The sequence below is a fragment of the Mastacembelus armatus genome, chromosome 7, assembly GCF_900324485.2.
Source record: "Mastacembelus armatus chromosome 7, fMasArm1.2, whole genome shotgun sequence".
Taxonomy (NCBI): domain Eukaryota; kingdom Metazoa; phylum Chordata; class Actinopteri; order Synbranchiformes; family Mastacembelidae; genus Mastacembelus; species Mastacembelus armatus.
Window position 1 is genome coordinate 25,818,022 of NC_046639.1, and position 25,862 is coordinate 25,843,883.

Genomic DNA, 25,862 nt, shown 5'->3' on the forward strand with positions numbered 1-25,862 from the left:
AATAAAAAGCCAATTTACTAGATTAGCAAACTATGATTTGTACACATGCACATTTCTAGAGGTAAACGTTGTTAATAACAGGTCATCAGAGTGTGTTTACACTGACGTAAGTAAAAGTCTTGGTGACAGCTGCATAAGAATCAGGGCATCCATAAACTGTCATCACCTGCTCAGTACACTTTCTAATTCTCGAGCTATGACTAATGGATATTTTCATGTGGTTATTGGAGTCCATTTGCATTAATTGACTACTAGTGGAGTTTTTTTTTTGTTTTGCTGCATCTTTATAGAGTCGTCCCTTTTAATAATAAATATCTATTCAGTGAGTTATCGTACGTCTGACTACAAAAACAACTAACATTCAATACAACTGCAGTATATAAGCATTAAACATCAAACTGCACAGCAACAAGTGTGCAGAATAATGCAAACAAAGTGAATGAGACAATAATATCTTCTAAATGAAATATCTGGGAAACATCTGTTTAAACTCTTATTTGTCATCTTGACACAGGCGCTCGTACTAAATTAAGATATTACGCCGAACTCCTGGTGAGATCCTGTTTTAGTTGGGGAAATCTGACAGCTTTAGAGTTATGTGGAGGGTGGACCAGAGTCCAAGATGATTAATGGACAGAACTGTGGACTGGGTCTGCGTGCACGTCAACACACACACACACACACACACACACACACACACACACACACCTCTATAAATCCTGAGTCTGTCAAAACCTCCTTGTTGTCTCATGCAGAGAAGATGCCAGGTCTTGCTCCCAATGACACTGGTGGAGAAAATGAGCGAAAATCACTCAAGCGACTCCGAAGACTTTCCAAAGTAAAGACGCCCCAGCGTGTTCGACCCTTCAACAATTCAACACTGTTTTTAGATCTAATGTCGTCATCGTGCTTCGCTTCTCACTCTACCCTGTTATTCTACATTACAGAGTGGAGGAAAGAATAACATGGGAGAATGTGTGTGTGTGTGTGTCCCCCTTTGTTTGTGTGGTAAAGTGCAGTGTGTATGCCTGTGTGTTGTTTGTGTTGAACCACAGCACACCATGTAGATACACAAACATACAGTTCATTAATATCCAATGTTTCTTTAAAAAACGACAATGAGTTACCTGGACTTTTATGTTTATTATGGGATGACTGGTAGAAAGTTTCACCTCACCTTCTCAAACCACTTATATGCTCTTTGCTCAGGGTTGCAGCTGACTGACTTTGACAAAGACACTGCTGCAGAAACGTTAGTCCTTGAACCTAATAAAAAGTAATTAAAATGCAAAGTCTCGTGCTGCAGTTTTCTCCCGGGAACACTACCCATGGGCTGAGGTCTACAGTTCAGCACAAGAACCGCAAGGAGTTAACCAAAAAATATTTTCACAGCTCAGGCTTTAGGGCCATGTTGTGTATCTGATTATGGCAAATGGCAATCACAACAGCCATGGGAACCTGATTAATAGGTCACCACCACCTGCTTTTTTGAATTGCATTTCTGAGTCACAGAAATGTTAAGTAGCACAAGGGACTGAGATTTAAAGTGAGGAAGAAAGGGAAAGTGAGTGTAAATGGAAAAAAGAGTGAGTGATCTGCGATAAAAGTCTTGCACCTGTAGACACACAGATAACACTCGCAAACAAATTTTATGCAAAGTACTGTATGACTGAGATAAGACGAGCTTTATTTAATGAAAAAAAATCAGCCTAATAGCAGAAGGTTATTTCCTAATAGTGTAGATCTAATCACCAGTAAAAACAGCCTTTGACAAATGTCATCGTCTTCTGCTGTGGCAAAAAGCATCATTGTCTTTTCCTGCCCCGAGGTCCTCACTGATGGGCCTATTCATCAGCGCAATGATGAACGATGGGGTTTTACTAGACACACAGTGAAACAGAGGGGGAGATGAGTTACCTGCGCTTCACCACGGAGACCGACGGGCCAATGATTAAATTAATGTTTAATGCCTGTCTGCAAAGAGAAACCTCACGCAATAAAGGATAGCATTGTGGCAGAGAAGTGTGAGGCGACTGTCGGGGGGTGTCGGTGGGGTGGTTCGGCCAAACAAGAGGTCCCATTGAGAATGCTTGGCTGGAGCGTCTGAGGTCTGAAACCAGTGACCAAGTAATAACAGTCCAAAATCCAAGGGACAATATTTGTCGAGTTCCACTCTTCAAAGATGGACGACTTTGCCCCTTGCACTTCCTCGGGAGTCTGCGCACCTTTCATCTGAGCGCTGCAGATTAATTTATTAACTAATTAACAGATGTTGGTAACGAGTTATGAACAAATGATAAGGCATCAGGCTTCTAATCAAACCTGACATTTAATTTGCTGCCCTGCTTCCTCGTTATCAATTACCATGCTCATTGAAGATAATTGACAACGGTTTGCACTGGGACACAGGAGGCTTGTCTTTAACGGCTTCATAAAAAGCCCAGCGCTGCTGTGGTGTTTCTAGGGGCAACGGCAACCATATGTTTAATATTAGATGGAATCTGTTCCACTGGAGTGCTCTGAAAGCTGGGAAAATTGGATTAAATTGGCTAATGGCATGTTTAAAACCTACATAAAATGAACGTGAATGGAAGATATTACAGCACCCGGGCCCGGGACTTGTGGTGTTACGCTCTCTCTGTGGTGTTTTTGCTCCATGTGTAAACTTGGGGTTTCTGTCAAAGTCAAATAATGATGACAGAAAACCGCACACAGTTGGTCAATACTGTTATTAGAAACCACAGGTTTGATATTCATTTCATTACAATACGGGACTGTAGGCACATGTGCCAAATTAACTCCTTGCATTAACACATAATTTCATATAATATGATATGCAGTTAGTTGTGAATACACTGTATGAATATTCAGAATTTTACCGCAGCCCTAAATATTGTGCATCTTGTCAGACCATCATAAACATAAGTTGTGGATTATTTATTATTTTCCTCAAATCTAACCTCACAACTAGACGCTACTAAGGTGAAGTGGGAAAACATTACGTGCACAGGCTTAAAACTCTATTACCTTATATTTTCAAGTGAATCTAGTTCTGCAAAGACAAAGCTGACGCGGCCTGTCAGAGAATAAACACAAACAGAGAATAAGTTGCTCATCAGAGCAGGGGGCTGATTTGATTGCTAAGCCATGGTAACAACCACATTTTTGTAAAGGCCTTGACTCATGCTAGACCAAAGGTATCCACGGTGGGGGTTCAAGTTAACTAGGAGTAACATTAGGACTAATGAGCACATGGATTCGTACAGCATTATGGGTTTCTGTGTTATGTTAAGTGGATACTTACTTTCTCTGACCTTAATTAAAATGTCAAATCATGACTGACACCAGCAGAACACCGGAAAGAACATTAGTCAAATCAAGAGGGAAACAACTATCAAAACTATCCCTCGTTATCTCACTGCGTCTATTTCTCTCTTTGTGTTATATTCAGCATTCACTCGGCATGACTACTGTCTCCTGGCAGTCCCAGGAAGTTTCAGTCCTATCAGTTCAGTACCAGGACCTTAAGGGCCAAACATCAAGATAAAGAACACCTTTCTGTGAAAGGCAAACAGATCAGACAAGTTGCGAGCTGCACCTTGAATGCCCTATAGGGATATCTCGCAGCATAAGAACTTGGCCATCCGCCCTCCTCAGGCAAAACACAAAAGGCGAGCAAACACTTTAGGAGGCGAGAGGTGAGTCGGGACAGATAAGTGTCAGGGTGCGCCGGGACTTCTTCTCCCTAACATTTGGAGACAAGCTTGTTAGCTTAGCTCAGTGACGAGGTCAAGAATAAAAGGAGCCAACGTCAAGTCGGTGACTTAGCGCCTGGCTGAGGGTGAGGGAGATGTATGATGCCATGGCCAGATGGGTTTCCATCACGTAGGACTTTGGTGACATGAGAGTGCCCGCCAGACATCTTAGCCTATCACTAAGTCAACAGCAGGGTAAACAGAAGAGCTAGCATACTTTTCACCTCTTTCCACACATCGCAGGATGAATGATACCGATACGGAAAATCACACCACAAAGAGTAAACAGAAAGAGACGAGAGAAAGAAGTTTCCCTAGGAACAAAGTCATCACAAGGTCCACTGGTAGAAACAGACAGAAGTGGCTGCAGGGCTGACCAGGAGTCTATGATACATGTTTTTCTATGTGAAAGCATTTGTGCTGACCTCGTCCAAAGGTTCTACATCGATGCACATCACTTCTATCAAAATGCACGATATGTCCTTGTTATATCCTCCTTATTATGAATGAGAACATAAGTTTTACATCCTATAAACCGACAATGGCAGAACGTCAACGTTGGTAGTTCCAAGTTTATCAGCCAGTAAATCATCTAATGCTGAAATCAAATGACTCCAGCTTTTCATATTTGGTGAGATTCAGCCACAACCCGTGATTTCTGTTGACCTTTAAGCTACACTTTGTGAGACAGCAAACACTCCATCAGGAGAAACCAAACATAATGAGAAAACACAAAACTAATCTGTGCTAGTGAAGTTTCAAAAGCCATGATTCAGAGGTGCAAGGACGCACCCAGTGGTCACAGGGTAAGGAGAAGGGAGAGTAAACACTATTAATATCTCATCGAGAGGGCTTGGCCCCACTGTTGGTTTGCTTCATGAATGCTCAGAATACAAACAGAGATTTCATTATCCTTGTTTGTCCTCTAAAGTAAGTCAAAGTTCCTGTTCGTACGAATGTGCCAACATGCCAACAAGGGGGGAATTAACATTATTAGGGTCTGATCTTGAAGTACACACGCAGTTTTTGTTGTCTCTTCCGCTGCCGCTACTGTAAACGTCTGAGGGACTTAGCTCTATGACTCCATTTAATGCCAGTCACTGAAAAGCACAACACCTCCAGGTATTGTACGGTGACATGTCTGTAGTCAGGCCAATCTAGCAGCAAGATAATAGCAGCAGTCACTCTGACAATAGATCGCCACAGCGGACTCTCTGAGGGCCTCGCCTCAGTCTGCTTGCTCAGGCCTTCCTATCCTGAGGGGCCGGCAGCCCTGCACACACGCGCACACACACACACACACACACACACACACACACACACACACACACACACACACACACACACACACACACACACACACACACACTCGTACAGGAGACCTGGGGCCCTGGCGTTCGATCATGTTGTGCTAAGAGAGGAGCATAATGGTTTTTAAATGGATGACTCGGTGCTGGGCCAGAGAGGAAGTCTGAGACAGAAGAGAATGGCCATGGCCTGCAGCAAAGCAGCTCTTAGATTGAGCTGTCCGTCTCGCTGAAATGAGTCTGAGTTAACACCTCTTCCAGTCCCCGATGCCCCAGGACAGACAATAGCTGGCTTCCTCTCCGCCTCGCTCTTTCTCCTCTCACTCGCTTCTGCTCTGTCACTCTTACTCTCTGTTTCTCTCTGCCAAATTACACTCAGACATCCAGTTTGCACTACAGCGCCCGCCGTGTGAACGTTAGAGCTGTTTGGCTGTGGTTGGTAGACCACGGTGCTTAGAGGCCAAAATAATGAGTTATTGCCAGTCTTAGTAAAGAATCCACAAAAACGCAGTCAATGTAGTTAAGCTGTTTTGGAATCGAGTGTACTACTCCAGATGGCATATATCACTGCTGATGGGCAAAAGCCTTTTAACTGCAATTTTGGTGATTTTGTATTCGTAAGGATTACGGGGCCACGTGGAAAATACAAACCACAACCTTCGATTTTAAGAAAAATCAATCAACTCCATTCATTGAGAAAACAAGACTCTTGTTCAGACAGAAGCAACTTACACTGGTCTAACTGGTTTAACCGTGCATATTTTTCATAATTAATCACTTTGATAACTAAATCAGCACTAAAGCCAATTACATCTTCCTCCCAACAACAGCTGAGCTGTACAGTACGAGGTCTTGGCTACCCCTCAGATGACTTCATCTCTCAAAACAAAACCCCTGTATGGGAAAGGGACCAGCATAACACAGATATTCACACATTATCATTATTAGCATTAAAGCCTTTCTGCGTCTCTGATGCTGTGATTCGCGTCTTTGTTTGTCACATCCTCGTTAATCCTCGTCACTCTCCAGTTTGTTTCTTCCTCTTCTCCATGCAGCCATACGTCTGCTGCTCTCTCGCTCTATTTTTCTAAGACCACAGGCAGTAGATGAGTAGAGGGGTGGATGGTAAAAGGGGGTAGAAAGGGGCTGCGTGAGGTTCCTAGGGGAGTCTGTTGATCACTATCAACAGGCTGACTGTTATGACTATCTGTGATAAGAGTGTGGGGAAGGGGAGCCCCTGAAGCCTTCCAGCCCCAAACCAAGGATATCTTAAAAAAATAATAATAATAGCCTGCAGCCTGAGCCAGAGACGGTCCTGTAACAACCATTTGGGGCGAGGAGGACGAGCAGAAGGATCAATCATTTCATTTTGAGTGGTTGGGAAGCAAAGCCCAAAGATTCAACATTGAGGGGAAACACGGCTGACCCCAGGGTGACAGCAACACGCACACTGACTAAAACGTAAAACTGAAGCTATGTCGTTTCGTAAAGGCAGCTGAACCGGTACTGAAAAGAGCCCAGAACTGGACAATATGCTGAGTCTCCCTTTTTGGGAAGGCACATGTGTAAATGCCAGGGCGTTTCAGCGAGCACACATGTGAATGAGTCTCTTTAGAGCTGAAGGTGGCCTTTTTCCCTCCAAGCCAGAGAGCTGAAGCTTAGTTGATGAATATGCATTAGCTGGATGTCTGGAGAGAAAAAGGAAGGAGGAGGAGAACTGAGAGAAAACATGAGAACTACGGGGAGAGTGTAGCTCTTGGAGAGGTGCCCTTTGCACCCAGAATGGCTAGCCATAATATGAACTTTAAAAAAGAAAAAGTTCGACCTGGCACAATGCCACATAGCGTGTGCCTGTGCGCTCTAATTGCCTGCATGCTCCTACCACCGTCGAGAAGAAAACAGGGTGAAAAAGAAATTAAGGCTTTGGTGGAAACCACCAGACTGAACCTATTAAGATGGTATTCAGACATTCAGTTATTCGTTATTTATTTATCTCTTCAAAGATTTTAAATTCATATTTTTTCTGTTGAGAAACGAGCCCCACGCTTTGCAAGCGTAACTACCAACATGGATGCGATGACTTATTTTGTCATTAATCAGAAATGTGTAGGCTGAACAACAAGTGCTCCCTGCTCCACACCTAAGCATGACATTTCATCTCATTCACTGTTGTGCTGCATCAGCTGGAGCTGGATCATGTTAATAGAAAATCAAGGCTTTCTAGATGCACAATTACCAGGAGCTGCAGTTAAACACTGTAAAAATACTCTCAGTCATCATATGACCTGAGGGTCCGCAGCTTGAAACTGGTGGCATCTAATTCAGGCACACAGTGTCCTCTCAAACACAGCGTTCAAATCTCTACCCTGTATTACAGATGAATGTCGACATGAGGCTGCGTGAGGGACCGGCCCCTGAAGATGATGAGTCAAGAAGGTAGTGAAATGAAAAGCAGACCAGTGTATTTCACCTCTGATTAGCCATATGAGAAAGCAAGAAAGAGAGAGAAGAGACAGAGCTCAGGAGTTCCTGTTTTTCCTAATGAGCTTACTGAAGCAACTTCAATATCCCCTACTGTCACGTTGAAATGAAAATTAATAGCTCAATATGCAGCCACCGCACTGGGCTGTGCTGCTTCCATTTCCATATCAGGTGGCGTGACCAAACGAGTGTGCTCGCTCCAACCAATGCCCAGAAAAGCTGATACCTCCACTAATCAGCCAGATTTTTCCATCTGACATTGCTGCACTGCTGAAATCCTGGACAAGTGCGTTTTCTATGTACGTGCACGTCTGTGCACGTGTGCAAGGATCAAAGATGGGCTCCAATCATGCAAGGGATGCAAATGGAATGGGCATCTATGCAGATGATGAGGATAGATCCTGTTTAGTGTTGCTATTTTTCCTCTCATATCTAAGTACATTTACAAATTATGCACCGTTAAGGAGTCAGAGGTCTCGGAAATAAAAGATAAAACAGGCCGACTCCTACCTCCCATCCAAAGGAGCCGTCTTTGCCTGTGGCCCCGTGATGCAGCGTGCTGTGCAGACCGAACCTCTCACCGGCACCAATGTGGGTCTTAGCCCATACACCCAGGCCAGCACCGGGCACAGAGGACTCCCGCAGCTCCAGTTCACTAGGAATAGGAATGTCGTCTGGAATGTAGACAGGAGCCTCGTAGGGCGAGCCCTCCTTGGGTGTGGTGAAGTCCTGGTCATTGCTGCTGCTGTTGCTGTTGTTGTGGAGGTGGTGGTGGCTGGCATAGATGTGGGGATGCAGCAGGTGGTGGTGGTGGTGGTTGTTGTTTGGATGGGAAGGCGTCGGTGAAGGTAGGGGGGACATGTTGATGACACCATCTTCCGCGTCATCTTCCGGGCTGTCGGCACCACCTCCGCTGCCAGCTGCTAGACCCGGGAGGTCGGTCTCTGTGTCGTACATGCTGTCCACTGGCTCACTGTCATCTGAGGGAAGACATACAGAGAAAGAAACGATGTGAACGAGGTGAACAAACGGTACATCCTAGTCCGCTTACATGCTCGTTCTTGTCACAGTGAAGGTTTGAACATCAGTCTCCAGTGTCTTATTTTGAAGACAGTATAGAAGTTCAAGTCCCAGCTTTACTATATTTGTTTTATGTGTATGTTTGCCTGAGCACATCTACAGGATGCATGACTCCTCCTTTTTGTCTATCTGCACAGAACGTGGTGTTTTCCTATCGAAGCAGGGGCAGGCAATCAGCAGACTAACTCGGCCCTAAATGACAGCAGAAGTGGTTCCAATCAAGCTCTTTTTCCCTGCCACCAAGTTTTAGCTGGAGCTGCAACATGACATTTTAAAAATGGCTGTTTTTAGTAATAAAACTTTACATTATATATAAGTTCAACAGAAATAATAATTTAATCAGATGTTTTTTCCCCAGAGACTATGAAACTTAAATTATCTGACATGTCAGTTTTAAATGTGAAATGTGAACCTGTGAAAACACGGGACAACAGCTTTTCAGTGCTTGGCAAACCTGCAGCAGATCCGGGAAACTTATCATATAAAGCTGCAGCAGTAAAATCCAGCCCTTTATGACTAATTTTGCGTCATCCAGTGATTTTGACTGGAAAATATCCCATTTTTTAATGATCACTCTTTCATAAGTGCTCAGACCAGGCGTGCAATTAAGCTTTGGAACATGTGAACCAGCAGTAGCTTCCACTTTTCACAGATCAATTAAAGTTTTATAACTAAGCCCTATCTGCTGCTCCCTCTGCACAATCAAAAGTGTTTTCAGGCTGTTAAATACCTTTTTTCACTCACTCTCTCTCTCTCTCTCTCTCTTCGCTCCCCCACTCTCCTTGGTACTTGACCCATTGAGAGCAATTTTGACAAGCAGAAAGACAGCCTTGGAAAATCTATTAAATAACATTTGGCTTCAAGAGCCTCTGTGTGCAAAGAATGCACAGATTGCTATGTCAAATAATTGAGTAACAAAGAAAAAAAAAATCCCCTCCTAATTTTAATGAAGAAAACATCTTTTGCGAGACACATGCAGCAGTGAAACAAAGCAGAACTGGCTAATGCAGTGTGATATCAAACAAGTTCAAATCTTAAGTTTGTTAATTCATTAAAAAGCTGCCTGGAGAGAAAGCTGGGAAATTTGTAGATTACTTGCCACTGGAGACAAGCTTTCTCTCCCTCCTCCCCTCAGCAAGACAAGTTGACCATGTTCGCAGGCGCCAAAAAAAGTTGCAGATGAGAAAAGTAAGCAGGAAAATAATGAAAAGGGGCCAGAGGAGGACGAAAAGGCAGAATCTAAAAACTGACGACTGAGCTGCTTTTAAACAGCTGTGTGTTAGCTCTGGGTCTCAAAAGACTCAGAAAGAGATGTTGGGTTCGTCTCCCTGAGGGCTTCTTAAAAAACACCCGGGCCAGATAGTGCCTTCCTCTCCCTGGCTCCTTATGTTGTTCTTTCTCTCTCTGTTCCTCTCGCCATCTCTTTCTCTTTTACAGGGAGCTATTTATCCTGATTACATCAGGGGTCAATCATTAATTCGCACCTTGGGGGTCCTGGTGCTGGCTGCGGCTACAATGGGCTGCTTGTTCAGCGGCTGTTATTCCAGTGGAAAACTACGCTGCTCTGCCTGAGAGCTGGGCCCAGGCCACATGAAGGCATCACATTTATTTGATAAATTGTAAATGCGTGCCATAAACGGAGCTCTTTGCTTTGTAGCATGGCTTGCAATAACAAAGATTTTAGGGCACATAGAACCACAGATGCACGCTATCACACAAACACACATCTGTTTGCAACTGCAGGAGCTGTTACCATAGTCTAAACACATGTGCAAAAGATCAGATGGTGTTGTAGGTAAAGATGATATCTCATAAATGCTGCATGTCACAATAAAATTACAAGATGCGACATGGATATGATGTTTATACTTCCGAGAACACATATTTAGCAATGTCAGCTTTCGAAAGACAAGCACATGACACAAACACAAGCCATTAAAGAAAGGAAACCTGAAAATGCCTCCTTTCAAAAGCCAAGATTAAAACGGTAAAAATGCTGAAATAAATATGAAATACTGATAACACTGTAATCAGCGTTGCCATGGCAAAATAACTTGACATGGTGCTGAAAATCAGCGGTTTAATCGGAGAACCTTGCAACAGGCAAATTGTTCTGTGGTTGTGTTTAATCAGAGCACTCTAGACCTAAATGCAGAAAGATAGAGATCTGGAGTCATTTTCTGCCGTCTGCCTGGACGCACACAAACACATGTGCCTTGTGGCATATAGACTGAGCTGCATTGTCGAAGGAGCCTGGGCAGAAAGAAATAACACTTACTGCACAGAAGAATCCTGGGATGGAAAATATAAATAATGCATCAAGTACCGACTCATTTCTTGCAGAATGCCCTAACTGAAAATCTGCAGAAGTGTAGATAAGGTGCATTTTTACTTGTGTGGAGGTTCGCATATATTGTAAAGCACTGCAGACAGTGGGCTAGAACGGACAGCAACAACTAGCTTTAGCGTGCAGAGCCAGGTGTATGCTGCAGTGGAGACATGGCTGTTGCTATAACAATACAAGAAAAGTTGGAAAAGGGACGTGATGGTGGTCATCATGAAGCACACACGTCCCATTTGTCTTGCTGCCTTCACTTTCCAACGCACACAGAGACTGTATCTTTGTCTGGCCGTAAATTGATCTGGTTCAGTTCAAAAGGAAAGCCAGGCAGTGATGAAAAGACAGTATCCAGGGAAAAGACAAAACTATGCAAAAATCTGCACAGTCTCCAAATATGGAGAGAGAAAAAAAAATGTCTGGTGGAAGAAAAAAAAAAAATAGGAGGCAGACGGAGAATGTGTAGACCATGACAGATATGAAAAATGGGTGGCTGGTTGAGCAATAAATGACCAAACATTTTGATGTGGGGGCTCTGTATGGACATGTGCACATATGTGTGTGTGTGTGTGTGTGTGTGTGTGTAAGTGTGTGAGGGGGCGTATACAAACCCTAGTCTAATCTGCAATATAGCTGTGCCACTATATTGTGTCAATATGGTCCCACTTAGCTGCATTACTGGGCCACAGAGTGATATTGGTACCTGTTCCTGTGTAGTACGCGGGCCTTTGATGATTCCGTCTCCAGACAAAAGAGCCTAAACACCCTGTGCTTTAAAACAGGAGGGGCGGAGGAGAGAGGCAGCTGTAAAAATCAAACGAGCGCAAATTAAAGGTAGAGCGAGCGAGATCGAGAGGTGAAAAACCGTACAATGGTGTGTTTTTCCACGGTGGCATGGGGGGACCATATATTCAAAATGACGTACAAGTGGAAGCATGTAACAAGGCAGCCAAAGGAGAAGGTGCTCGTGCTTGTGTGTGCACAGTGTGGGCACGGTCAGCTACAATACCAGCGATCCCCTCCGAGCTAGAACACCACAGTTCCCCCTTGTAAAAGCACGAGGGAACATTTCCAAGCAACACTTAAAATTACAACACGGCTTCTTCAGAGTGTGAAGGAGAATCACAGTGCCAGAAAAAAAAGAAGGGAAATAAAATAAAGATAAATAAAAAGAATAATCAGATAAAACAATATAAGCCTAGAAAACCTCATTTAAATTTTTCAAAGGAGGCCTGTGTACATCCACATTAAAATCTACTATGTAAATGTACTATGTGGGGTTGTCTAAATAAACATGCTGTCCCTGCCATGTTCTCTTTGTTTGCCTCTCCTGTTTCTTCTCCCTTCAGTCAAGAGTATTTCACATGTCCAAATGAAAACAACAAACAGCTGGATGGAATTTGGTCAGCTCAAAAAAGAACTGACTGGAGTTTTTGTGTGTTTTTATAGAGGAATATGTACAAAAGTAGATATTCCACGTTGTACTTGTGTGTACAACATGGCAGATGTACGGACGTGTTATTTGTGCCAAGCAGCGTGGAGACATTACATCCTCCAATAGCACACGTGTCTCTGCACTGAGACCAGCTCAGGCCTCCAGGCAAACAGAAGACAGCAGGCGACCTCCTGAAGCTGAGAGCAGGTGTGTGTGTGTGTGTGGGTGTGTGTGTGTGTGTGTGGTGGCCCTTTGGTCCCAGGAGGCCCCTGGGCCCAGGCTGCTGCAGACATTTATTAACAGGGCAGATTAATAGCACTAGAAGAAAACATGTTCTCAAACATGATAAATATTAATAATAATCAATATTGAGTTACATTTGCCAAATTGAGTTGCAAACATCCCCTGGGGGGAAGGAAGGAGAGAAGAGGCAGAGGGGGAGAGACTGATGGGATGGAAAGAGAAATGAGCTGTGGAAAACTGGAAGAACAGAGGGGAAATAAAAGGATGGGAAGGTTAAATTGACCCAATAGATGAGAAAATGAAAAAGAAAGTTAAATATGAAGAGACATGATTCATTACCATGGTAATAAAAAAAAAACAACACTCAACACACATAAGCTGCAGCTCAGTTTTCACATCCACACACTCGTCTTTACTCTCACCGCCATTTTAACACCCAGAGTCGTTTTTACTGTGACAGTTTGTCCAAGTAAAACAAAACTTATCTCATGAGCCAGAGGGAACCGACACCAAGGCATTAGCACTTAAGATGCCACAGCAGCTCCACAGCGTCGTCTCTACTCACGGCTCCACTGACCAACACTACTGGACTAAGTATTTTAATAACATGGGAAACGTTTGTCGGACAGTGGCACCAAGTCGGCACGTCCATAACTGAGGTCAAATTTTCCTTATCATGTAACACGATTCATAAATCAATTTTATAGTTCCTACCCTCTACGGGGCGCGTTTCAATTTCTTAAAGAACCTGATTTATGAGGACATTCTAAGAAACAGCAAGAACTATCTGTCAATATGCAGAAAAATGATGGAGATCAATAAGATCTAATTTTACAACATGAAGTCCAACACATCTTTTGCTGACTCCAGTTAAAACATTAACGCTACAGAAGGTGAAGTCCCAGATAACATGACAGCAGGCGGCGTGAATGGAGAACCATAAGGGAATGGCCTAGTGCAACAATCATCAGTGCCTCTCTCGCCTTTTCTCTCTACGGTGCACGTGCACGTGTGTCAGCGTGTGTCCCGACGCTGACGCACGTGCACGTGTGTCAGCGTGTGTCCCGACGCCCACTCCTGCTGCAGCTTCATTTAGCAACCCACTCAGGAGGCCAGACAGCCAGCTAGGGGAGCACCAAGGCAGACAGTGTGCAGAACAAACCCATCCATTCTCATTAACTAGGGAGGAGAGAGGGTGCGCTTGCAATTTGTGTGCACGTCAGTGTGCATACGTGTAAGAAAGGGATCCTTTTGGTTTCATGTTGGTTTTAAATTGTCAATACTCTGTTGACCGACTTCTTGTCACATGCAGCCAGGTTGACAGTTCAATAACTGCAACAATACTTAGATTAGATAATCCAATTAAAATTTGTTTTCCCAATCCACCATCAGAATGATCAGCATAGTTAATGCAGATGTGTCAGACAGATTCTTACGCCTCAATCCCTCCTAAATCTTTCAAATGTAACATCTAAAAAAATAAATATTGATTTTCTGCACTATTTTAGACTTTGCAATAATTTAAAAATATGCCAAGTGATTTATTTTATTAAGTAGCGTGTCAATATCTGTTTTCCTTCACATGTGGTAGCAACATGAGCGTCTGAGAGGTGATTTCTGGTCAGTATACACAGCACTGTACACTAACTATGTCTGAGGTTGCACTAGTGTGTCTGAGAAAGTGCTGGTGTAAATCGAGGAGGGGTTGGGGCTGATGATATTCACCTCTGCCACTGGAAATAGCCTATACCCATACATCAGTCTATTACTCTCCAGCCTTGCTCTGCTCTGCTCCTCTCTTCTTCTCGCTTGCTCCCTCCAGTCATTAGCCAGTAAATTAACGGCAATCCAGCGTGCTATTAATCACCCTGACAAAAGTGTTAGCATTGCCTGGCTAGCCCGGCACGAGACTGTGGAGGAAGAGGAGGAAGAGGAGGAGTAGGAGCGTGGCAATGCAGGAAGATGGTGAGCTTGAGAGAGAGAACGAGAGAGTGAGTTGGCTAGAAAGGTCATGGGGAGCTGTGGTGTAGGACAGGAGAAGTGAGAGAAGATGGAAATGCAGTGAAGGAGAAGATGACCTGTCAGAGAAGCAAAGGACATGAAATAAAGAGAAGGGCGTACTGCAGGACTGTTGAGGAAAGGAAAGACGGTCAGAGCAACAGAAAGAGATAAACAGGAATCTAAAATGTCTATAATCTATATTTTAGGACAGTGTTGTGCAGAGAAGCCCACAGAAGACGTAGTGTCACAGAGATTAAAGAGAGCCACGTCTGCAGTCCACCTCAACTCAAAACTGCCAAGAACATGACTTAGTCTTCTATAGCTCACCCTGAACTCACACCGACTCCTGCTCGCTCTCACTACCAGAGTCAGACCACCTGCTGAGAGTCCAGAGCAGAGGACGTCAGGTGGGCCGTGGCCATCACAAAGTCCCATGTCATCAGGCTGTCACAGTGAATGGAGCTGACATGGGAGATATGCTAATCCACTTAGCTTCAAACTCAGCCAGGAGGCTGGTACACGGAGCCGTCTCAGCTCACAATGAGCCAAACACACACATTTGATGTAAACACATTAAGCAAACACTGAACTTTCCCAAATGTGTAGATTAGATCAGATGAAGCTTAAATGACCCCTCTGGGTATATAAAGCAGTTCCTCATTATGTTGGTTATTATGTGAGAAGAATAGGCTACAGAGGGGTGGACACAATAACACGAACATCTGTAAGGTTAATCCAAATTTATACAATAGTTCTTGGGTAAATACTAACTTCATGAAACTTTTAATGAGCAGGGTTTTTTTTTTTTTTAGATTATGTCAGAGCAGAGTTAATTCCTTTCTCTGATTTTAATAGGATTAAACTGTTGTGATGATTAGTAAAATAAGAAATATCTTGATATCTTTATTTAATCATTTACCATGATGATCATTTACATTTACCAACAGATTCCTAAATGTGAGAATGATTGAATTAATTTTGTTGCACACTTGTTCAGGCAAAACTGATGATTTTACAGCACAGCTCTAAACTGTGATGGCATTTGGTACCGCAGTCGGAGTGAAAGCTGCATTTGAAGCGAGGGAAATGTCCAATTTAACTCGTCACTAGTCAAGTCGACTGTCCACGGCAGGACAAACAAACTGCAGGCCACTGGGAAATGTCCCAGTGTTCCCAGTGGCCTGTCTGCCACTGTTTGTGGGATATTTCATACTAATAATAACAACAATAATAATAAGATATGAGCAGGTTTGATTCTTCCCATAATCAGGCCTCTTAGGAAACACTCACAGAACCACAGAGTGATCTGGGAATACACAAAGTGTAAGTGTATGAACACAACTGTATACTAAGACTTAGAAATACACACACACACACACACACACACACACACTGAGCACCAAAGTGATCAAAGACAGGCAGCAAGCAGCTAGGTGTCAGAGTTCAAAACTATTGCACCATTCAGCCTGATGATATCTCAAACTGATTCCATCATATTTCCCGAGCATGACTTCCCCTATTAGGACCCGTGGCGGTGCTATTACTAATCGGTTCACTATCCCACAGAAACAGGAAGGAAGAGAGGGAAACAGATGGGAAGGCAGGAGAATGGTGAGCGAGGGACACAATGCTTACTGTTCCCTTCCTCTTCTTCCTCATCCTTTCTCCCTCCGTCTCCCTTCTCTGCTCCGTTCGCTCTCTACCGTCCGCGGCAAACGGGAGAGAGAGAGAGAGCGGAGGCTCACAATCAGTCTGACAATACTGTATACAACTGGTGGCGAACAATGGAGGCCCACCACAAAGAATTCTGGGAACAGGGGAACAGCCTACTTCTCCTTTGGGTGGCTCCTGCATGCCGGACCCATCAATACACATCAGCCTGCTGAGACTGACCGGTGCCAGAGAGAGAGAGGGGGGGGAGAGAGAGCGAGAGCGAGAGAGAATATGGGGAGATGAAGCAGCTCCATGAAGGCTGCATCATAACACCTTTATGTATGTGTCTGCAAACAACAGTGATAAAACTGTTTCTTAGACACATAGGCTCGTGCACACTTACACACTTACACACACTTAAAATCACACTCACACAGGGTCAACGTCAATTCTTCCCATAATTAGGCCTCTTAATGGACATCAGAGGGAAGTAGGAATAAACACAAAGTGTGTGTGTGTGTGTGTGTGTGTGTGTGTGTGTGTGTGTGTGTGTGTGTGTGTCTGGTTGGGAAACTTACTGCAGTCTGCAACAATAACCACAAAAGTATTTTTCACTGGATAAAACAAAAATGCTGAAACAGAAGAGAGAGAAATAAAGACAGAAAGACCGGAATTAGGAGACTGAATGAGAGGGAGGGAGAGAGGGGGAGAGGGAGAGAAAGAAGGGGAGAGAGAGAGAGAGAGACAGAGAGAGGGAGGGAGGGAGAGAGAGAGAGAGGGAGATCCTTAGAAAGAGGCAATTTCGGTCCCTCTCCTCTCAGTGTGCAGGGTGTGGGGTGAACGTGGTCCATTTGGAAATAATTGGCTGGTAATTAGACGGGGGTCGACAGGTCGATTTGGGAACAAATGGCCGTCTTTAGCTCAGGTGGCCCTCTGCACGAGATAATACGACCTTTACCTCCCTCCCCTCTCTTCAGGTCTCCTGTCCTCTCCTTTTCATATCTACTGGTGCATCTTACAAAAACCAAAACTAAAAATCTGTCCAACACTGTGCCGGCAGCACCCGACTACCTAAAAAGTCATAGGAAGACAATGATCTAAAAACAGCTGCTGCTCTCCAGTCTATGCAGTAATACTGCAACAGCACCACGATCACTTTAAGATCATGTTTCCCTAAACAAACCCTTTGCTTCCTGTCGCTAACAGGATATTGTTACTTACAAGTTCCCTTCCCTGTCACTGCTTTGCATACATTTGCCTTTATATTTACTTTTCTGCAGAGGTAACGTTGATTATTATGTTGAAAATAGTATCGACTGGTATTTGCTGGATGCTCTGAAACATCCAGGTCTGTTTGACAAACCTCCCTTTACTCAACTTCTCAGCAGCAGCAGCAGCAGCAGCAGCAGCAGCAGCAGCAGCAGCAGCAGCAGCAGCAGCGTTTTTATGGAAATAAAAACTGAAAATCTTGCAAATTACGATCCAAACTATTGTTATCAGTGTTTACAGGCAACACGCTGTTAATGATACCGTGTATCTGTGTCGTTTGTCGAAGCACGAGCTGTGCTGCCTACAGTGGAAGCGTCCCAGTTTATGGACCCCTGAGTTTTACTTAACCTTTATTTAAACCAGAGAGACCAAACGGGGGACAGAGGACTCTCATTTGTAACAAGTTACAACTGCATGAAAAGAGTAATAATCAGTGACTGTAACTGCAGTTCACATCAAAACAGAGAAATTAAGAACTAACACGTTTCACAGTCAGATTTGAACCGACGTTCATACAGAATAGTAGAAAACACTGCATGTCTGAAGTTTCTTATGCATAGAAAGTTAAGTATTAAAGCACAAATCCAAACCTACACAGACATAAAGGAAATACAACTGATCCAACAGTGCGGTTATTTATATCTGCCAATTTAACCCCCTAACTCCTGGGTCTCACACTCCCTTGCACTCTGTCTCTTTCTGCTTCTCTGCGTCTCTCTCGCTCTCTCCCGTCCTCCCATTCAGCAGCGCCGGGGTCTTGTTTGGTTTCCTGCTGTTTGTGTCCAGACAGGGCCTTGATTTGAATACTGATTCCCCATTGATAGGCCCGCACTTCCGATCTAATTAACTTGTTTTGTCTTTGGCTAAATGGAAATGTCCCAGGGAGGGAGAGAGAGGGAGAAGAGGAGCGACACCAAACAATGTCACAGATCTGTGCAGGAGGTTTGCTGTAAATAACAACAAGTAAATACAAACAGGATGGAGGTTAAGAAAGGACACACATCATTGTGTGCACATCAAAAGCACTGCAGCTGCTTAAAGACACACATTTATCACAAAAAGCAAAGAGGAAATATTTAAATTCAAAGCTTCAGCAAAGCAAAATAAAAGCAGGGAGTTTCTGCCAGCAGGGAGGTTTCAGCAGAGTGATGACTGGAGCAATAAAAACTGACTTATTCCTTCATACAAAGCTCTTGAAAAAAATGGGATTAAAAATAGTAAATGTCAACTTATTGTGAAAACTGACTTTCAAGCTGTTAAAGGCTGACAAGCATGTGGCAATTTGACACATTAACTCTTAGAGTTGGTAAAATCAAAGAGGAGTCTTAAGACAGATGTTTACTGGCTCAGAGTATCAGCAACCATCAAACCACCCCCTCCTTTGATTCAATGCCCAATCAGAAACATATAATTCCAATCAGCACCAGAGATTTTCGGTGTGTGTTATTATTTCCTTCATGTTTACCTGTTTGTGTTACAGCCGGTTTACGGTTTCACAGGTAACAGCTCTGCTGTGTGCGCCCGTTTGTGTCCGGATGTGGCCCTTGCAGCTATTTAGCCCCAGCTACTTCACAGACGCTGGCAAACAGAGCAGCAGATACAAAGAGCAGCAGAACAGACGCACACATACGGCGAGGACGAGGGGCCCGTCACACAGAGACGTCACTGCGAGGAGGATAATAACGAGAGAAGCTACTGACAAGAAAAGGCAGGAAGGCAGACGGGTGGGGGTGGTGGGGATCCGATAATGACATACGACCCAAAATAAACTTCATAAACAAAAGGAAGAACGGCTGAGATGGGCTAAAAGAAGGAGGAGGCGGCGGGAAGCTAAGGGAGGATCAAAGGGGATGTCCGCCACTGATACCGCACCTCAGATAATGTGTGGCGCAATTAGCACGCTGTGACGATTTCCATTAGGACTAATCAAATATTTATACTGCCTCCTGAGCATGTCACAATGCTGCCCTGGCCCTTCATATCAATGTGACAAACGCCTAATGAAAGAGCGGGCGCACAGACAGTGAGAGGACGACAGACAGATAGGAACTCAGGGGAAAAAGAGGGGGTGGAGAGGTGTTAGAAACAGAGGCTGCTCTCGCTCCCTCGTCCACATTTGGTTTGCAAATGGTTAGACCTCTGTCATCAATTACAAGGCTGGTCTGGTGGCAACGAGCGGCTACGTGTGTGTCGGTGTTTGTATGTGTGTGATGAAACAAGGACAAGGCAGCACTGATGCTACTTCACCTAGAGCCATTAATCAAACTGAGCCGGCTGCAGGAGCAGTCCAAATTGGGCTCATCAGTCTGGGCATAAGCAGGAATCAAGGTACAAGGACGAGGAGAGGGAGGCAGAGACACAAAGAAATGCAGAAGGATAAGGGGTGAAAGACATTTGAAATGGGGCCATCCCATGTTTGATAAGTGCTGCGGTAGAATCCAGGCCTTTACACGCACAAAATAAGTGTGATGGGTGTCTTAAGACAAGCACTGCTGTGGCCAACTACTGTATCTTACTGGTTTTAATGGCTTAAATCTTAACTGCTTTGGTTTGAAAGTGTCTGATCTAATCTGTGGTTTTATGCTACAGGCTACGTCTGTGTGTGTTTAATTTAGCTTTTAAACTCTCATTATCAGGATGCTAATTTGAAACTAACGTCCAAACGTGAACTGCAGGGTCTAAATTTTCCATTTTAGAAGAGAAATGAGACGCATCATCCGCTGTTGGTCAGTAACACAATCAACTGAGGGTTAGGGCTAACAAGATGGGTGGAACCCCAGAGGTGGGAGGTCAAGTCCTGGCCTGACAGACAGATGGAGGAGAGTGGTCAGGACTTGAAAGATGAGAAAGGAATGAAGGATGGAGCTCTTTGGGCCCTGTGACAGTCTGGAATATGGATGACCCTCTTCACCAACGTGACAGAGAAAGAGCCCTGTGTTAACAAGGGATATGGCTTCATTTTGTTTTTTAATTCAGTGGCGTTTCAGCTGTGTCTTAGCAGCAAACCAGCCTGGTAAGACACAATGGAAAGAAGAATATAAGAGGTGGAACATTTGAAGTCAATAGACAGTATAGAAAACCCATCACCACAGGACGGAGATCAATATGTGCAACACAGGCTGAAAAAACAGAAACCACATTCACGGTGCACATAAATAATCCCATGCAGCACAGGTAACAGCTGGCTGAAACACATCAACTACAACCTTTTCTCAGAGAAGCTTTTTAAAACGCCAAAATATTAAATGTATTTTAAAATCAAACTACTCTGTTCAGTATCCACATTTTATTGAAAACTAAAAGTTTATTTATCAATTTAAAATGTAAAATCTATTAAGAACGATGTTTTGTCACAAAGGAAGCACAAGGCTTCGCTTGTAAGTTCGATAAAAACCTTTAGACAGAAGACCTGCATACAAGCCTTTAAACAAATGTAAGCCACAAATGTGAAAACAGGTATTTAAGGTTTCTCAAATGACAAAAACATTTGTTAGATACGAACCAAACCTGCTGTGCGACACATCATTTCCTAAGCACGAGGCTATGAAGCAAGTATAGGCTGGAAAACACGGAGCTAGAGATAGAGCTCTGCTTCTGAACTACATAACTCAGGATAACAGAAAACGTCAGGATAAGATGCTGCAGCTGGCTAATCTCCAGCACAAGCGATAACATTCACTGTGTGAAACCATGACAGATGAGTATTGATCCCCTAGTCGCTGAAAGAGGGTAAAATAGATAAGTAACCACTTTATTGATATCGATTGAAGAGAAGGAAATAACATCCCTTGTTGCATTGTTGTGCAATACATGTTCATTAGGCTCAACTGGGGGAAATATAAGAATTGAATATAGTAAGTCTTTCTGTCATATGTGTGGTTGTAAACGTTTAAGCCTTTGGCAACAGGAGAAAACTGCACACAGAGAAACGTGTCCAGTGACTCATATTTTTAGTGTTACTCCAAGTTGTTCCAAATATACTGCAGTAACACACACAAAAACACCACAATCACCTCACGGTCCCAAATTCAAATCTCAAACAGGGCTATGCTTCAAATACCCTGTACATCTCAAACACATGTGTGGTCATAACTCACCGAAAGCCGACATATCTCATGCGTCTTCTCACGACGGTGTAGTCAAACCACAAGTTCCCGGCTGCCCATAAAGTCTGGTTACCAATTAACTATGCGTGAGTGTGTGGGAGAGATACTAGGAGAGCACAGAGCGTGTCTGGCAGGCCTATCTGTGGCGCTGCGATGCGCTAACGTGAAAGAATGCCAGTGTCAGTGTGACAGAGATACGGGAAGTGCAGCGGGCTGATGGGCTGGGTGAAGGTTGATGCTGAGGTCAAGTCCTAAAGTGGCGGACACTCCACATGTTTGGAAGGCGCTGGGTATCCCCATATTGGGATTTGTCTCGAAAGGTATTTGTTGATAGTATTTAATGCAAAAAGAGTGGAAATGTAAATACGCAGACCTCAAGTAAAGTGGATTTGGTCGAGCCATGTGACGCCTGCTGTGAGTTTAAGTTAGAGCAGCGCTTCCAGGTGAAATCCACCTTCTGTCGACGCTTTCTCACATCTTTTGAAGCCTTTCAGCACCGCCTTCGCTGGATATTGCTACTTTCCTCTAATCCTCCCATTCTCTGACGCCGATACACCCCCTTGTTTTCTTCACCCATCTTAACCTGACAAAGTATCTGCTTCCTCCACTATCGCCAGTTCAGCGCCCTCCCACTTGGAACAGGTTCCAACGAAGACATGAGACATTAAAATGAGGTCCACAGTTTGTCAGCGAGTAAACTGTCAGGGGCTTGAGTCACTATTAAACTCAGAAGATCAGACTTTCTGTTCGACCAGCAGACCGAAGGTTATTCAGTTGCAGAAATGTAGAGAAAAGCAGCAAATAAATAAATAAATAATTTGAGCCATAAATGTCAGACAGTTATTTATTAGCTCAAAACATTAATTAGATACTTATAGATGCTAATTCAAGACCTGCTGAGTGTCACGTTTATTTTTGATGGTCCCCAGTGACAACCAGCACCCGTCATCAGACTTCTCTCAGATTTGTGCTTCTTAATTCAGTATCTGATGTTTAAGCCACAGGTCCTCAGCTTCACAACCTAAGTCTTGACTAGACTTTGTCAAAAGTAGAGCATGGCCTAAGGCCATGGAGGGCCACTTTGGTGATTGGGTGCTTGGATGGGTAAAGCCAACGGACACTGGATCTGGACCAGACCAGAATTCTTTATGAAGGGATGATGCTGGCCAGGACAGACTGATGTGGGGTGGGGTGGGGGTGGGGTGGCAGAGGGTGGGCACAGAGCAGGGGGCATGAGGGGCGGGGAGATCATTAGCACTAAATCTGTTCCATATGACGCAGACTCACATGGCCTCTGTCTGGACTCTCTCTTTCTATCTGTCTGTCTGCCCCCCCCAGCTTTCTCTCTCTTTCCAGCCCAGAGATGAGGGAAAGGAGGAGAGGGTGAGGGAGGGCTAGATATTTCTCAGCCACAACAGGAGCTCTGTGATGACAGGGGCCAGGCCATGTCACACACCAGGGACTCTGCTGGTTCTCCTTATCACACAGAGAGGGCTTCATTAAATACCCCTCATCTTTCCCTCCCTGGGTCTGTCTCTGCAGCTCGGCAAAACCAACACACACCTGCTGAGGACAAATACACTCACTGTGTGTTCAGACTAAATCCAGTGTGGTTGCAGATATATAGACTTGACCACGTCTAAACACATGCGGGGGCCAAGATACTGATTAACATGACTAAGTAGTAAAATATTAATTTTCCAATCCATATGTTTTTGTTCTTCTTCTTTTTGCTCTAGTCCTGAAACTGGAAATCCCATAAAATCCCCAAATCATGAGCTAATGGATGTTTTATAAAAATTTTTGTTGGCAAGGTTTACAAACAATCCAACCTAACCACTTGTTTAAATGAAGGTCACACAATATGTGTCATTCTGTTCTGAAAATCATGTTTGTTCATCATCTGCTCTCTCTCCCTCTTATTGTTTGACATGAACACAGTGCTCTTCAACATCTGTCCTGCACGTCATGTCAGATGTAAACATCACACTCCGACTATGTCATTTGTTTCACACTTTGCCAAAATAAAAGCTTTGAGACATACTTGAGGTTTAACATGATTAGCAGATATTGGCTCAGAACATACATGTACTTTAAATGCACTTCAGTTTAATCAAGTTGAAGATGCATGTTTAGACTTAATTTTAAGATTGTAAATGCAGTAGGTCACTACAAACAGAGTCACTGTTTCACAGAGGTATTAACTAACCTATTACCCAACTAACTAATTGTCTAACTAATGATGTGTCTGCTTTTTAGCACATGGATGAAAGGTGAGGAACATCATAATCTGACTGGACAGATTGTTGTTCAGCTGCCACACACACACACACACACACAGCCTGGATCAGTCTTGTCCCTCATCCTGCACACCACAGCCCTGATGACTCTCTGCCATCACACACACACACACACACACACACACACACACACACACACACACACACACACACACACACACACACACACACACACACACACACACACACACACACTAATCACACACACACACTAATCACACAGTGGTTCATGCCCCTGCTTGTGAAACAAAAGCAGGCCTTGTCTGACCAGGTCTAGCGCTTGTACAAGAGGCTTAACAACATTTTTCTCATTTTTGAACAGCTAATATCTTGCAAAAGTTGTCTAATCTCTTGGCGTTTAAGTTGAGATTTGTGTGGCCCCCTCCCTCCATACCCACCCACCCCACGAGTCTCCCCCCCACCTCCTCAACATGCTTAACACCTATCCCTGCTAGGCACTGATGCATGGTGCTTAACCAGGCCATTTTAATTAGGTTAGATTTGTGAGTGTGTGTGTGTGTGTGTGTGTGTGTGTGTGTGTGTGTGTGTGTGTGTGTGTGTGAGAGCACTGGGGCCCTGTAGATGTACAAGATGATATAATGAAACACAGCAGGTGATGAAAAGATCAGGATCACTTTGAAATCAACCAACTCCATTTGTAAAGAACATCAACATAAGACAAATATGTCCAATAGTCAGTTTTTTATATGCTGCCTACTGAGATTAGTCAAAGAATCAATACCTCATAGAATTTCTCATTTTCTATGTGCTTATATTTATTATAAGTCTTCCCATTTATACAAAGACTCTTGGTTTGATTTGATTTTTGTCCGTCTCCCACAAACTTAACACCATAAACATGACAAACACAACATTCACATAAACACTTTGCAAGTGTAACTAAAGTTGACAAAAGACAACAGCACTGAATCCAGTTTAGACTCCTTCTCTGTCTGCAGCATTAAGGGGCCATACACACCAGACAATACACTGGGAGCTGCACTGCATCTAATTCTCTCAGTGAATGAAACAAAGGCTACCAGGGTTACAGGAAGTACAACCAAGTTGGACGGTGACAAAGAGATGCAGAAAGGAAGAAAGAGCAGGGGAAAGGAGGAGGAGAAGAACGGCTGTTTTTGGGAACCAAAAGACGGACAGGCTGTTTTCTGACAGTTTGCCATGTCAGTGTGCTGACAGCTGTGATTTCTAACAGGCTTTAAAAAGAGTGATTTTCTGGCCTCTGCTTCTCTCTCTCTGTCTTTCTTGCTTTCCATCTTCCTCTACTTGTCATTTTAATGCCATGCTGTCTGCTGCGCTATCTCATTGTCTATATATGCATAAGATCGCATGTGTCTAAGTATAAATGTGTTGAGACGGAGTGAGACAGAAAAGCCAATTGAAGGAAGAGGCATTGTTATAAATGTCCCAGAAGTGTTTTTCCCTTGTGTGTGTGTGTGTGTGTGTGTGTGTGTGAGTGTGAGTGTGTGTGTGAGAGAGTGTTACTGTATGTGTCACCAGTGTGAGCCATGTTCTGGTATTGGGGCTCTGTGCTCTACAAAGGCAGCTGATTGCAAACAGTAGGTGAGCTTTGCTAACAATTCCCAGTACATATGGCATGCACAAAAAAAAAAAAAAAAAGAGAGACAAGTGAAAGAAAGAAATGGAGATGAAATAATGAGGACAGAGAAGAAAGAAATCACAGAAATGGCAGGGATACAGGATACATGCAGATACCAGCCAGATGAGAACAAGACAAGTTCAGCTTTCGCTCTAAGCAAGTTGTCCTGGAACTTTTGATCTGCTGACGCCTTAAAAGGCATCATTTCACAAAACTACTTGGCCTCATACACACACACACACACACACACACACACGGACACATGCATACAGCCAC

General features: G+C 43.8%; 1 protein-coding gene across 7 annotated transcripts in view; it reads right to left on the minus strand.

Moving 5' to 3' along the window:
• prdm16 (PR domain containing 16) overlaps window positions 1-25,862 on the minus strand; it is a 160,615-nt gene that overhangs the window by 100,019 nt on the left and 34,734 nt on the right. For all 7 annotated transcript variants that reach the window (XM_026332436.2, XM_026332435.2, XM_026332434.2 and 4 more), the window contains exon 2: window positions 8,054-8,523. In XM_026332436.2, coding sequence (XP_026188221.1) covers window positions 8,054-8,523 — 470 coding nt within the window. The remainder of the gene's footprint in view (window positions 1-8,053; window positions 8,524-25,862) is intronic.